We start from the raw sequence: 16,032 nt of genomic DNA on the forward strand, positions 1-16,032 counted from the left end.
CTTTTTATTTAAGCCTAACTGCTTAAGTGAAAGTAGACACGGCTTCCTTCAGCAGAGGCATGTCAATGACGTGCTGATTGAACGCAAGAGATTTCACTTGAGACTGGTTACCAGAGAGTCAGGAAAGAAGTCTGCAAATGCTTCAGGAAAAGCCAGCATTTGTGTGGAGGGGAAGGAGAAGGGCAATGAACTATTTCCACTCCGGTTTCTGACAGGCCTCAGGCAACTATAATGGCTCCGAAATGAATGATTTTGTTTTTAGAAGAAGCCAGGATTATATCAGATCCATTCAAATATTTTCATCTACAAGTTTATTTAACCATGAGCTCCTTCCTAGAGGACCTTATACAGCTTTCTAAATTTTTGTTCTGATTTAAATAAGACAAGTTCCTCCAAAGGGAGTTTTGCAGTTATTAAAAATGGAACAAAACAAACAAAAAAAAAACCTTGTTCATAACTTCACAGTTAAACTCGGTATTCAAATATTTCTGGTAAAAGGCTCAGTAACTTCAGTGCCTTAACCTCCAACATAATTAGACAGGGCTGTTGGCTGATCATACAAAGAGACATAACGAAGCCTGTCTTAACAGCATCAGGACCTGAAGTGTCATTCCACTGATCCATCCATCTTCTAGAGTACAAGAAGCACCCACACTGGAATCTGCACCCAGTGGCGAGTCCACTTCCTTCCCTCTCCCCCTCCCTTGCACGCTCTCTCTCTCTCTCTCTTTTTCAAATAAATAAATAAATAAATCTTTTTAAAAGTATAATATAAAAAACTACAAGGAAATAGCTAAAAATCTCCCTTATTATTTTCCCTCACAAAAATGTTATCTACCACTTTTTCTTTCATTTTTGTTCTCTTTCTCAGGCCCACTCCCCTGTCCCTCTCCCTTACCCGCTAGAAGTAAGTTCTGAGACTTTAACAGCATAGCCCTGGTGGTGCTCTAACACCTCCCCACCCCGCAGGAAGGCTGTGGGTGCTGTGGGCCCACACCAACCTGGGGTTTGGGGGCCATTTTTAACCTCCCTTCAAGTCCTCCCACGTTGGCAAGGACAGGCAGAAGCAGAGGGCATCTGAACCAGAGAGTGGTAACTGAGTGAGTGGGAGAAAGTGGTTTCTGTGTCTCTGAACATCCACATGGGTGACCTCACATAGGAGAGTTCTCGTTTCCCAAAACAGAATCTTTATTTTTTCATGGTCTTCATGTTGGCAGGGCTCTATTTATCCACCTACTTAACTAATACATCATGCTAAGGGATAAAGAAGTGTGATATGGCCCTTATTCTCGAGTTCATAACCTTGCTGAAGACAAGGAAAAGAAGAAATTCTACGAGAAAGGCAGAGCTAAGCTGGGTGGTGATGAAGGGTGGTAGATGCTCAGAGAAGGGACAGCCAAGGAAAAGCGAGTTTGGAGAGGAGCTGTCCTAGAAGAGGGACGTAGGCTGCCTAGACTGGGTGAGATTTGATACGCTTCTGAGAAGGGAAGATGTTCCTGTATCAAGGAATGGCTCCCTTCCCTTGGTCCAGATCCTCACAGACATCTTGAATTTAGAAGGCAAAACGGAAACACATTTTCTCCCTAGTTGGCCCTCCCTGGCTGCTATGATTTAAATCAAACGTTCCCACTGTTTTCAGCATGAATTGTGTCTATACCTATTATTTCTCTATTTAAACATAAAAAGGCTTAATCAAATAATGAGCAGGGACATTTCTGACTTGTCCTTTATACATCAACTTTCCCCTCCCACATTGCTTCGAAGACCTCCACAGCACTTTAGAAGCTATAATATAGTGAAAAATAAAAATTGAACACATGGAGAAGACAGTATTGGTAATAGAGATATGAGAAAAAAAAAAGCAAAATTCTACTGTTAGCCAAGTCAGGCCTAAATCATCTAATGGATCTGAAGTGTGCACACACGTGCATGTAAGCACACATACCTGAGCCTTTATTACACTGATGACAACTCTGGCTTCAGTATCTGCAGTTCGCCAGCATGGATGGGTATAGAACGGGGTCTTGTCAATGAAACTCATGGTAATGGGCTCTTGGCGGGTATTTCCCTTACTGTAGGCATGTTCCATTGCAGATTACCTCCTATGCATGCAGCAGTGACCACTTCGGCCTGCAGACCTGCTTTAGCTGCACCAACTTAGCACATGCAAGTGGGCAGCAAGAGATGCCTGTGCGGGGCTGGGGCATCTGCCAGCAGCAGTGGGTGAACCTCAAGGACTCTATTTGCTCTGACTGCACAGACCTTGCCTACGTTATTCCTCTTCTTGGCACCTTGCTTCAAGAGCACACGCAACTGGTAGTCATCATTTGATTGTGAAATCAAAATTACCAAACAGAAGATCTTTGCTAAGTTAGACCAAAGCATCTTAATATATGATATTATCTGCAGATCGTATTTAGTCTCCATACAATAAGGAAAAGTGTAGACACTGTGGTGTCGAAACCCAGAAACACATTCATATTTATTTTTGATTGATGTACCAAGAAATCCTATTAATATTATCATCTTTAGCATTAATTAATATGAATGATATGATTTTTTTACTACTGGTATTACTTTACAATTTATCATGTACTTTCGAGTTCATTATCACATTTGATTTTCATCCCCACTCCTCTTTCATAAATGGAGAAACTGAAACCTGGGAAAGTTAAGTGATTTTCCCAGGATGACACAAACAGTAATGGAAACTGCAGAAGTGCCTATGGATGTGTGTAGGCATCGATCCCTGAATAAGTTCTCCACCAGTGATGCCTATTGAATAATATCATGGTGTTTGTAAGTACTGGGAAGAAAAATAACCTCAGAGGAAGCACTGAGAAAGCAAGGCATGGGACAGGCAGGGTAGGTGGTCACAGTTAGTGTCACTTGCTAGTGCTTACTGCTCTACCAACCAATGGTATAGGTCCTTAAATTACCACTCACCCCCCTACCTGACCCCATCCAGGTCCCTGATGGTCTAACATTGAAAGCTGGCTAGATAACTGAGAAGTCTGAGTATAGGCCTCTGACCCAAGGCCTTAGGTGGAAAGCCTATTACATGTTAATATAAATAACATATTTTTATAATAACTGTATTTTCCAAAGCAAAAATAATTAACAAAAAGATTGGAATTGCTTTACATTTTTACAAGTCTCCTTTATTTCCTATAGCCTCTGGGAAAACTCCACTTTATACCTGTACAATAAGAGTGTAAAGGGTTACTAATACCTTGGTATTGTTATGAAAACTGTTTTGACCTTATGAACCCCTTGAAAGTGTCTCAGGGACCTCAGGAGTCCCCATAGTACACTGTGAAGTTCATGAGATGGAGAGGCTCTGTCGTCTGGTTTGGGTGCTCTCCAACATCTCAGAAGTCTGAGGATGGAGATCATTGGTATTTTGAGGGTTTCGACATTACTCCTTACACTAACTCAAACCTCCCTTATCAAGTAAGCAAGAGTATCTAATGGTGATGAGGAAGAAAGATCTTTGGATGTTGAAGGAGGACAGGGACAAAAAAGAACGAGCAGTACTCAGGGCAGCCACCAGCAGGAGGAAGATCTGGGCTCTTGGGGAGTTGTGAGGAAAGGAGGCAGGCCTTAGCTATCTGCTTTCTTTCAGGTCAAAGCCAAGTATTGAGGGTCTACTATGTGCCAACCCTCTGCTCTAGGCCCAGAGGCAGAAAGGAGTCAGAAAGAATTCCCAGCCTCCAGGAGCCTATAAATTTCCAGTCAAGTATCAATTTTACTCAAGATAGACCCCAAAATAACAACAATGATGACCACAGAGTCTCGAATTTGAACTAAGCTTTATGCTTTTTAAAGCACTTTCACAGATTATTTCACTCGATTCCCTCTTCCGTAAGACTCCTTAGTGTTTAAATTCTGATTTTTAATAAAAGTTACAAAACAGAACCAACCAGCAGTCCCGGAGCAGAATACATTACTTAGTTTAATTAATTACCTTTGCGGAGTCAACTAAGCAGGGTAGGAGGCAAAATAAAAGCAGGGGGATAGAGTGTCGCTCATCCTCTTGCTCAACCAAAAGAGTAAAGACTCTTTTCATTTTGGTGGCAACAACAGCTTTAGTGAATTAGAACAACCCGAACCTACCAGAAAGAATGAGAGTAAACCATTCAGCTAACCCCAATGGCCAGGGGGAGGAGCAGCGGGGAGCTGGCAAATCCCCTTACTCACCGAAATGGGCCCCTTTTGTGTGATTTCCTGCGGAGGCAGCAGTCAGGGCTGCTATATATACAGCGGCACTCCCCTTCGGCCCTCACAGCACCCGGCCAACGCCTCCTGCTCACTCTCTCCAAAATGGGAAAGGTAAGGGCCGGGGATCTGAGGCTCAGGGTTGGCCCCGGCTCAGCCTCTCCAGCGGGGGCAAATCGCCTCATGCTCCCACATCTTCCATTTTGCAGATCACCTTCTACGAGGACCGCGGCTTCCAGGGCCGCTGCTACGAGTGCAGCAGCGACTGCCCCAACCTGCAGCCCTACTTCAGCCGCTGCAACTCCATCCGCGTGGACAGCGGCTGCTGGATGCTCTATGAGCGCCCCAACTACCAGGGCCACCAGTACTTCCTGCGGCGCGGGGACTACCCCGACTACCAGCAGTGGCTGGGCTTCAGCGACTCCATCCGCTCCTGCCGCCTCATCCCCCAGGTGAGTGTGGCTCTGTCCTCGTCTCTGGTCTCTTTGGAAGTGAAAGCCATGAGCAAATACCATTCTTCAACCAAATCATTCCAACTGGAGAGCAGAAAGCGAGAGTGAGCCCGCTGCCTCCAGTCCAAAGGAGGGGGTCTCAGATGGGAAGCCGTTCATGAACTCTGTGGCTTGCTTTTTCTCATTCCCAGATTTTTGTATTTTAGGTGTGATAAAAAAAAATTTAAAAGCCAATGACTAATTGAGAGGAAACAGCACATTGGGAAAACAGAAGTTGTCACGTGTTTAAGATGTAGCTTCCTAAAGTCGTCATTCCGAGTGGTATCCACTCAGAAATAATATATCAAAACTTCTAGATACAATCTGGGTCTGCTTAAATGATAAAAACACACTTGCTTGCTTTGGCTCATTTCTATTTAATGATCTTCCTGGAGAAGATAGGCCCTGTCTTCTGGTTGTTATTCTAATTTCATGGTCAGTATTGATTAGCTCACTAAGCGGTATAAACTAGAGGGAGGGCCAACTCCAAACTGAAAGTTGAGGATTGAGGATTTCCTAGAGAGAAATTTGCACAGTTCTCAGCAGAATGTGCTGGAGTGTGGAAAGCATGGGGTATACTGTCCTCCAAACAGAGCTCAATGGAGATGATTTTTGCTGCTGAGGGAAATGAAGATGGTGAGGAAAGAGACCAGAAAGGAAGCTCAAGGGTCAGATAGGTTGAAATCTGAAGTGACACTGAGGTGATCAAAACAGAGACAAAGAAAATGTGTCATCTTCTTTTCTACAAAAGCTTAATAATCTTACGTTCCATGGTGTACATAAAACCAAAAATATTAGAGAAAATAGCTAAATGTTGATTCTTTTTCACCAGAGTACTAGATCAGATGGGACTTTGCTTTCCAATGCCTTACAATTTTCTTCTTCGAGAAGGACCTTCTGTAATAATAAGCCCTAACGTGATCAATTTTATCTGAGACAAACCTTAGCTGCCAAGGACAGAACCAGGTGGATAGCACTGAAGGGCTGCCGAGGTCTGTCCCTAGTATGGCCCAGAAATCATTAGATGCCTGGTGGGGAGGCAGGGGGCAGTGGTGAGGGGAGCAGGAAGGCTCTTTAACATTGCAACGTGATTGTTCTGGAAGCAAACCCAGACTGCAGGAACTTCTGGGCTGGTAGGGCCAGGGAGGTGTAGGAGATAAAACTTTAATTTCTCTCCATCTGTCCTCATTTTACCTTTTCTTTTCTGTCTACCTCCTCAGCACTCTGGCACATTCAGAATGAGGATCTACGAGCGAGATGACTTCAGAGGACAAATGTCAGAGACCACAGATGACTGTCTCTCCCTTCAGGACCGCTTCCATCTCAATGAAATCCACTCCCTCAATGTGCTGGATGGCTGCTGGGTCCTTTATGAGATGCCCAGCTACAGGGGAAGGCAGTACCTTCTGAGGCCCGGGGAGTATAGGAGATACCTTGACTGGGGAGCCATGAATGCCAAAGTTGGTTCTTTCAGACGAGTAATGGATTTTTACTAAAGTATTTATGTTCTCCACTTTTCTCCTTTAGAATCCAATAAAATATTTAGCTTGTGTTTCTGGCACTATGGAGTCCTGCTTTTCTTTAAATCTATTAAAACTTCGTAAACAATAATGGCACTTAGCCAAATACAATGACAGAAATTTTCATGCCTGGAAACGATGTCTTATAAGGGGGATAAAGTAAAGGATATCATTGCTAGCATTCTTTTAAAGACTAAACCATGTAGGCTCACAGCTCAATTCAACTGGGCTAAAGACATTTATGTTTAGTCTTAAAAGGATAAATTTGCAGCTATAATGTTAAACTAGGACTTATTGTAACACTCCAAGTTATCCTTGTAGTTTATCTCCATCATCTTTTCTATATAGTCCAAATCTTAGCTAATGAGGAAAGTCATCTCAGCATCTAGACACTTCCTTTAGATTCAAAAACAAATGAACGGACTTGTCATCCTCCCCTCTTTCCTTCTTTATCCTTCTAACAGCAGGCAATCCCATGTCAATACCTCATTCCTCCAGGAGATTTCCAGTGCAAATAGAATTCACTGTCTTCTTTTATAGAAGAATTTCAGGATTTCTACCAAAAACCACATACACATAGGGAAATTCAGCCTCCTATCACTTTAATAGGAAGTAAAGAATTAGGACCATACCTGGAAAGTAATACTAAATGGAAAACAAGGAACTGACATTTTCTGGAGAAGTTTGTTTGACTGTATATGTGTTTCCTTTGGGGATATTTATCTTCCAGGAATGAAGTTCGAGCCCAAGTCCCATGTTCTAAGGCACTTTGTCGGTTGTAGGTAGAGCCAGATTTGAATCCAGGAGCTAAGACAGAGGGGACACAAGACCAGTTCCGTGACTAACAGAGTCCATGAGACAAATAAAGGAAATATCCAAGACTAGCCTAACTATTCCCAGTACTGAAACCACAAAGAAAGTTTCCTAGTAAAGAGAATACTGAGCAAACAACATCCCTAATAGCACCCTGCAGTAATTAAATATGGGGTTTTTTGGTCTGTTTCTTACAAAGTTCCACAACGAAGATGAGAGTTTCAGGTCAAAATCCATCTAACGTACCCCATTCTTTGAGATTTTAATGAAATGGCTGAAATGTCTTCCCACATGGAGTGGGAGCCTTGCGTACCCACATTCTCTGACACATATGTATTCAATATCACTTGTGATTCTGGAAAGGGAATGAGTTATTTATGCTTTCCCCAGTCACCCTATACTCTGAACTCCTGCGTTGTCATTGGATGGATCATCTTGTCTTCTCCTATGTGACCCACATCATGCAGGATAAATTTGGGGGGAGGAGAGATATAGCTCCTTTTCCTTGGGCTCCTGAAACATCTCTCACATAAAACATTCATGTGGGCAGCCAACATCATTACAGAGATTGTGAGGGGAGTTTAGATCACAGCAGTACAACAATATCAAATTTAATATTACGTGGCCATGCTCTAAACAGTCTGCAAGCTCCAACCTGCTGCTGGGTGGCCTGGTTTCTTTCTCATTCTTGCTTGTCTCTCCTTTGTTCTTAGCTGTTCCCACATGGTTGTTCATTTTTTATAGTCTCTTTCCTTCCCATGCTTTCCAGGGCTCCATATCGACCATCCATGTGGCTTGTGAACAGAACACACATCTAATTTGTTGCTTAACCCGAATCATTTTTGAGAGCAAAAGTGTGTGCTATTAGGGATTATAACAGGGCAAGAGGCATGAATCAGGGGTGTTCAAGGCAAACTGGTTGCACATGGTTAGGCTATTTATAAAAGTTCTTTCCCTGGAAAAAAAAAAGTCAGATTCTTGAATTATTTGCTATTGATTTTTCCTAAATCCTAGTTTCTCAACCCTTAAACTCCCAACACTAGTGTTGGCTTCCTGGAGACATTAGCCAGAGTTCTCTGTTTGCCAGTCATAACATAGCAGACATAAATTGGAAAGCCAAAAGCTTCTTGCAGTGCTGAATGTTACTTTATTTGTTTGGTAGGCATAAAAATCACAGACTTCAGACCTGGAAATGATCCTGAAACACTTGAAGCCAAAATACATAAAATTAGAGATCCTGGATGTCACTGATCAAGTTTTTCTTCTTGAAAATTGTGTTTTCATCCCGTCCCAGGGGAACAGGTGAAGAGAATGGTATCCTCCCTCTAATCCCAGCATTAAAAACAATCAACAGAGGGAAGTAATGGTGGGGGATGGGCAGAGGGGGATACAACCAAACTAGCTCCTCACCTATGCTTCCTCCTTCTCGCCTTCTGTTCTAGAAAGTACCCACTGGAACCTCAAAGAGGGGAAAGGTCTGAGAGGAAAGCAGTCTCCAAGAGAAGAATGGGAGAAGGGATATCCTACAGGATCCCACTAACCTTTTCCCCATGAAGATGAAAAAACAATTCAAGATAACCCCAGTGTCAGCCTGTATACCCTATACACACCAGTATTTCCTATATATCCTAGTTTGTAATAAGTCCACATTTTGAATCTTTTTTTTCAATATGGAATGTTTCAAGAATTTGCATGTCATCCTTGTGAAGGGCCGCGTTAATCTTCTCTGTAGCACTCTCACCTTAGTATGCATGTTGCCAAAGTGAGCATCGGATTCTAAATCTTTTTCTTCCTTTTTCCCTCTTTTCTCCCTTTGAACCTATTGTGTCTTCTGGCCAATCTAATTTTTTTTTTTTTATTTGACAGACAGACAGATCACAAGTAGGCAGAGAGGCAGGCAGAGAGAGAGGGAGAAGCAGGCTCCCCTCGGAGCAGAGAGCACGACGTGGGGCTCGATCCCAGGACCCTGGGATCATGACCTGAGCCGAAGACAGAGGCTTTAACCCACTGAGCCACCCAGGTACCCCTGGCCAATCTAATCTTATATAAGAACCACTAAGCAAAGAAACTGAAGTCATCCCATGAAGAAGTGCCACGAACTGCTATATTAAGTTATACCCTCCAAGGTTATCCCTCATTATGGCTTCCCTCCCCAGTTATCCTACCTTGCTGCCACAGGGTTAGGTCTGGACGATGCCATTGTCTTATTCCCTCCCCTCCAGACCTTAGGGGTTCAAATTTTCTTGTGGGTTTGTTAAAATAAAAATGACAATCACATCCACCTGTCGTCTGAGTGAGAAGAAATGTACCGCTTTTCACACCAAAGCCAATTTGATCCAAATGGAATGCCATAGGAGTTAAACAGAGGTGGGTCATTGGTTGCCCCCATCTGCTTGTCATCTGTTGAACAGTCATCAAAGACAAGCTGAGAAAGAGAACTCCAGGCTGGTGCTGTGACCGTGATCCTTGGTGTCTCACTCAGCCTCGTTTGGTATAGCTTCATCCAGGTAGCTGCCAATCAAATGACTGCATCTCATTTAACCAAGCTTGTGCGTGATACAAAGGCTACATTAGTTACTAGGAAGTGGGAAGGTGGGTCTTAAGACCAATAGCTGGCTGGACCTCAGACACTAATAATACTCTAGAATTGGCCACTGCTGTTGTGGTATTAATTTGACATCTCAGGAAACACAAAAATTAGACACAATTACCAAGGAACCAAAGGTTTAGGGGACAACACAACATTCCTGTTTTCTCTCTTTTGCTTACTCATCTCCCCTGTTATAAAGGCCCATTAAATAGATCAAATGCAGAGTGCTTGTGTCATCCTACACATTGAAATTTGCAAATACTGAACTTTGATGTGAGTGTGTATGCCTGTTGTGCTGAGCATTCAAAACAGGTCCCATGGGCTATTATAACAATGGATTTCAGACCAGGGAATAACATTCATAAACTCCAGGCATTTATTGAGTAGCCTTTGTGTGCCAGTTCATTCTGCCACTTAGTGAGAATACAAAAATAAAGATGGAATAGTCCCAGCCCAGAAAGGGGGTGCCTTCATTTATTTCAAAAAACTGATGTCTAAACAAAATAATTAGATGAGTAATAATTACCATTATAGTGGCATGAGCAAGATGCTTGATAGAACCAAGTTGTCAGTATTAAATTCAGCCTGGAAGAGTAGGAAAGGTTCAAGAAAATCTTTTTTTTTTTTTTTTTTTTTAAGAATCAGCAGGGATTTTTGTAGCGATTGGATTGAATCTTTCAATCAATTTGGGAACATTGCCATTTTTTTAAAAGATTTTATTTATTCATCTGACAGACAGAGATCACAAGAAGCAGAGAGGCAGGCAGAGAGAGAGGGAGAAGCAGGCTCCCTGCTGAGCAGAGAGCCCGATGCGGGGCTCGATCCCAGGACCACGGGATCATGACCTGAGCCGAAGGCAGAGGCTTTAACCCACTGAGCCACCCAGGTGCCCCTCAAGAAAATCTTTACAGAGGAATTGATACCTGAGATGAAACTTCAAAAAAAAGGGGGGGGTGTAAAATCTCTCTGGGTGAAAAATGCAGAACTGATATCTCAGTGATGAGTACATTTAAAAACAAGAGAAGGAGAGCATAAACTTCCAGCTATAAGATGAATAGGATCTGGGCATCTAATGTACAGCATAGTGGTTATGGTTAGTAATACTGTATTATATACTTGAAATTTGCTAAGAGAGTAGATCTTAAATGTTTACACACATGCACACACACAAATGTTAATTATGGGAGGTGATACAGGTATTAGCTTACACTATGGTGCTAATCACCTTGCAATATATAAATGTATCAAACCTATATGTTGTATACCTTAAACTTACACAATGTAATATTTCAGTTATATCTCAGCAAAACAGGGGTGGGGATGAATGAGAAATGTGAAAATAACACTGTGTGTTGGAAAACAAGTTATCCAGTGTGACCCATCAAGAAGTCTGGAGACAGAGGATTTCAGGTCAACAGTTCCATGCTAAGGAACCAGTACTTGATGCTAGAGACAATGTGAGCCAGTGAAGCGCTTCAAGCAGGTGAGCGGCCACCTTAGTTCAGGCTCTACAACAAAAACACCAGGGACTGAATGACTTCAACATACATTTCTTTCCCACAGTTCTGGAGGTTGGGAAGTCAGAGATCAGGGTCCTAGTAGATCCACAGAGAGGAAGCAAGCTCTTTCCCATCTTTCTAGCATCTAAGAACACTAATCCTGTCATGGTGTCTCCACTCTCGAGACCTAATTCTCTCTCAAGGCCCCATCTCCAGACATCACCACAGTGGGGATGAGGGTTCCAACATGTGCATTTGGAGGGGACACAAACATTCAGGCAAGAGCAGTGACATGACTTGAGGTGTTCTGATTCTGATCACCCTGGCATGCTGGCAGAACACAGTTTTGAAGAAGGCAAGACTGGACAGAGTTAGGAGACTGTGGACAGTCCAGCTGAGATATGATGAGAGTCCAAGAAAGGCAGCTGCAGGGCCAGATGATGGGGAGGAGAGATTGGAGAGGTAGGTAAGGGAAGGGAAGGCAGGAGCCCTGGGAGAGAGAGAGAAAGATCCGGAAAACAAAACAAACAAACAAACAAACAAACAAAAAAACCAAGACTGAAGTTTAGCATTCAGCATTTTCTGAGATCTGAGATCTTCACCTCTTTTCCTGTCTAATCATCACTATCATCATTTAAGTACTGGTATTTCTGCTTTGATTCTCTCATTATGTGCATATAAAACTTTGTAGAACAAAACAGAGAATCTTCTGCCTACATGTTTAAGGAAAATAATGTATAAGCGCTAATAAAAACAACATGTTTTTCATACTAAAAGGAAAAACAAAGAATAAACCAGAACAGTGTTTTTTAAAGTTTGATCCAAGAACGATCTGGTGCTGTTTGGAAATAAATATTACTGGAGTCTTTTCCACATCTAAAGATACAAAATCCTGGGAGAGGATAGGACCAATTTGCAGTTTTAACAAGCACAGGTGATTCTTTCTGCACACTAGAGTTTGAAAGCCACTAGATGATGTCTAAAGTACTCTCCACATCTACTTTTTTTTTTTTTTAACTAAAAAATGGCTTCATAGCAGAGAAATTTTTCAGGCATCTTTGAGAGGATTGACTCTGTTTGGAGATAAACAGGGTGAAGTCAGCCTTAGTAATGTCGCACTGTCACTAACACGGAACATTTACTTAATGCTTATTTGTGCCAAGTATGTGCCAAACACATTATACACATAATCTCACTGACTCATGTCAATGTCCTTCAGCCGAAGACCACCCAAACACCTGTCACAGAACAAGCTGGGTTTATTACCTGGTAAGGGAAAGCCTAGGGTGTCTCAGCAAGGGGTTTTAACAAAGGATATTATTATAGGATTTGCACTTTGGTTGGGTGACTACAGGAAGAGTCTAAAAAAACTCACTCTAAATTGGATGTTGTCAGAACATGGGGGTAATTTCATGATTGAATATCTCAAAAAGTCTACTCACGGCAGGTGGGGGGGGGGGCGCCAGAGCCTAGAAGGATAAAGCTGCAATTGATAAGAAAGGAGCAGTTAATCATAAGGACGGAGAGAGGGGGTGTTTGCTATTGTGTGGGTGCTGCAGTGACTTTGTTTTTGCTTGTGCTCAGACAAAATTATGAATTGGCCTTACTTTGTCTCATTGCATCAGAGTCTCAGAGTAACCTTTCCTGAAGCTGGTATTCTGGGAAACTGTTTATGCCTAACAGAGGACTAACATGACTTAGCTCTGAAAGCCAGGCCAGCTTCTGAATGCAAATACTTCTCTCTCTCTTTTTCCCCCTTCTTTCTTTTTCAACTTACTATATCCCATGATATAAGTACCATGAAATAACTCAGACTCTGAGAGGCTATGTGGTTTGCCATGTTCATGTGGCTACTAAGTGGACATTCTGAGTTTATGAAGCTTTACCACCTCTCTCCAACCCTGGAAAGGGGAAGCACTCCAAAAAGCAATACCCTTCTCAGTTTGGGACCCACTGATCATAGAAACCTTCCCCTTGGTTCTTATCACAAGTTGACTTCCAGGGGCTGATATCTAGTACCTGAAGTAGACCCAAGGAGGAGTTAGTAGTTATGTTTTAAAGCATCAGGTCACCACAGTCAAAACTAGCAAAACATCGGAATCCAGATCTGTGTCCTGCACTAGACTGGCAAATCATACAAAGAAAAAAGAATTGGGGCGCCTGGGTGGCTCAGTGGGTTAAAGCCTCTGCCTTCAGCTCAGGTCATGATCCCAGGCTCCTGGGATCGAGCCCCACATCCGGCTCTCTGCTCAGCGGGGAGCCTGCTTCCCCCTCTCTCTTTGCCTGCCTCTCTGCCTACTTGATCTCTGTCTGTCAAATAAATAAATAAATAAGTAAATCTTTAAAAAAAAAAGAAAGAAAGAAAGAAAAAAGAATTAAGTTACAGTGACCTTCTGCCATCAAGGAAAATTGGTCAGTGTTTGTGAAATTCTACATCACAGACAGCCTCTGGAATTGCGGAGCACGTCCATAAAGGGATAGATTTTTCCCCCAGAAAATACACGGGGCATAATGGAGTCATATCCGTAGAGACATGAATTTCAGGTCAAAAGTTCAGATTGATGTGCTGATAAATTTAGAAAACACTAAGAATGCAAATAAAAGCAAGTCTAGGGACTCAACTAGGACATATCCAGAACAGCGTTGGAATATACCAGAGAACGAAGGCAAACTCTACAGGCATTTCCACTGAATGCAGCACGTTAAAGGGATCCGTAAAATCCCCTTACTCTCCCCCGGGGGCCTCTTTTGTGTTGTTCTTGCCAACGCAGCAGCAGTCCTGCTATATAGACCCGCGGCGCTCCCGGCCCATCGCACTGAACTCGCACATCCGTGTCAACCAGCCATGGGGAAGGTGAGCAGGATGCAAGTTAAATAAAAGGGGGAAAAAAATGCCTCTACCCCAGATCCTTTGGGAGCCACTGATTTAACTGGGACTCACTCTTCCTTTGCAGATCACGTTCTACGAGGACCGCGGCTTCCAGGGCCGCTGCTACGAGTGCAGCAGCGACTGCCCCAACCTGCAGCCCTACTTCAGCCGCTGCAACTCCATCCGCGTGGACAGCGGCTGCTGGATGCTCTATGAGCGCCCCAACTACCAGGGCCACCAGTACTTCCTGCGGCGCGGGGACTACCCCGACTACCAGCAGTGGCTGGGCTTCAGCGACTCCATCCGCTCCTGCTGTCTCATCCCCCAGGTGAGCCTCACCTGTTTTCCATCCCGCTGCCTGCCAGTCCTCACTGTATTACTGACCAGTGAGGGGGAGGGAGGTTTTGCCATTAAAAGCACTTAAGGGGTGACGTGGGCTTTAGCTACTGCCTAAGCCCAGATAGAGAAATGCACAAAAACGGCAGAGCATACAAGAAGAATTCACTGACGGGAAGGGTCTGCTTTATTGTTAATTGTTGCTACCATTACGTCCATTACAATGTTGTCTGTAACAAATGTACTCTCACAGTGGGATACAGAACAAAACTTGCCCGTGGGAAGCTGGGTGGACATAAGGAGGCTGTATTGCGAACAGATTCATTTTAAAAACTTAAGATTGTAAAATTGCAACTTTAATTAACAGTAAAGAATTGGTGATGAATGACTTAGATGGGTTCCACTACAGACTAGTAAAAAATGGAAACTCTATTGTTAATAGAGGCTATTCAAAGTTTGTGTCCAACTTCGGAAGCGGTAGGTGCCCTTAATTTGGAAAAGCAGTTGAATTCTGGTTCCAAGTGACTATTTAAACTAATTTTCACGGAACTATGTGATTTTAAAAGCCCAACTTTAGTTACAGATTTGTGAGATAACACTCCTATTATTCTAAAAAAAGATAATACTCATATTAAAAGAATATTAGTCAAAATACTTTCCATTTTTGCCCAAAATATATGTTTGACTTATCACCTAGGAATCAAGAGACATTAGGGAACGAGGAGTCAAGATATTTGAATTCTTGATGGACTCTAACCCAGACTTTGAACCTCTTACAATGTAGATGTCCTATATGAAATACAAAATGAGAATGCAAACATGTATTCAATGCCAGTAGAACACCGCTCCACACACAACATACCCGGCAATGTCAGAGTCTCAGGTTTTCACATGGGCGATCCCGTGCCCCACCCTACCAAGTTCACGTGTTTGGTTGCTTCTTCCGCTCCTTCTCTTGGTGGACCGAGCAGGCAAGCTCCCACAGGCTGCGGCTGTATGAGAGAGAGGACCACAAAGGCCTCGTGGCGGAGCTGGGCGAGGACTGCGCCTGCATCCAGGACCGTTTCCACCTGAGTGAGGTCCGCTCCCTCCACGTGCTGGAGGGCTGCTGGGTCCTCTACGAGCTGCCCAACTACCAGGGGCGGCAGTACCTGCTGAGGCCCCAAGAGTACAGGCGCTACCACGACTGGGGGGCCATGGATGCGAAGGCAGGCTCTTTGCGGAGGGCGGTGGATTTATACTGAAATAGGTTCGCACTACCATTTTCTCAATTTGGAACCTAATAAAGTATTTAGTCTGTATTGTTGGCAATTGCTGACTTCTGTTTTTCTTTCACTGTGTGCCAATTAATTCACCTGTAAATGCTCCCTGCTAAAGGCTGAGGAGCGACTAAGTGGGGAAGGGTCAGCTCTAGAAGCTCTGCAAGGTAGAATGAGTCTGAAACAGGATCAGAAGGAGACGCAGAAAGAGGAGGTAGCCTGGGTAAGAAAGAAAGGGAGGTCAACATAGCAAAATGGGAGAGGGTGACTGGTGAGGAGGGAGGCGTTCAGGAAAGCATTCTAGGAGCTTCCTTCTGACCCAGCAGGTGACTGGAAGCCAGAGAGGGTCACGGACAAGCAGTGAAGAGAAGCCAACCTGGCAAAAAGCCTGATGAGACTACATAAGGAATTGCAGTATTGTTTACTCTGGAGCACAG

The 16,032-nt window shown here is 43.4% G+C and overlaps 2 protein-coding genes across 2 annotated transcripts; both read left to right on the top strand.

Moving 5' to 3' along the window:
- Window positions 1–4,547: 4,547 nt before the first annotated feature.
- On the top strand, window positions 4,548–6,205 carry LOC308340354 (gamma-crystallin B; the record flags this gene model as incomplete). The annotated part of the gene is made up of 2 exons (XM_080799488.1): window positions 4,548–4,667; window positions 5,930–6,205. 2 exons carry the CDS (start codon window positions 4,548–4,550, stop codon window positions 6,203–6,205), a joined length of 396 nt encoding a protein of 131 aa, XP_080655614.1.
- A 7,771-nt stretch (window positions 6,206–13,976) lies between these two features.
- On the top strand, window positions 13,977–15,580 carry LOC308339831 (gamma-crystallin C; the record flags this gene model as incomplete). The annotated part of the gene is made up of 3 exons (XM_080798807.1): window positions 13,977–13,985; window positions 14,086–14,328; window positions 15,305–15,580. 3 exons carry the CDS (start codon window positions 13,977–13,979, stop codon window positions 15,578–15,580), a joined length of 528 nt encoding a protein of 175 aa, XP_080654933.1.
- Window positions 15,581–16,032: the final 452 nt, after the last annotated feature.

Source organism: Martes martes (assembly GCF_963455335.1).
Source record: "Martes martes genome assembly, chromosome: 3".
NCBI classification, from domain to species: Eukaryota; Metazoa; Chordata; class Mammalia; order Carnivora; family Mustelidae; genus Martes; species Martes martes.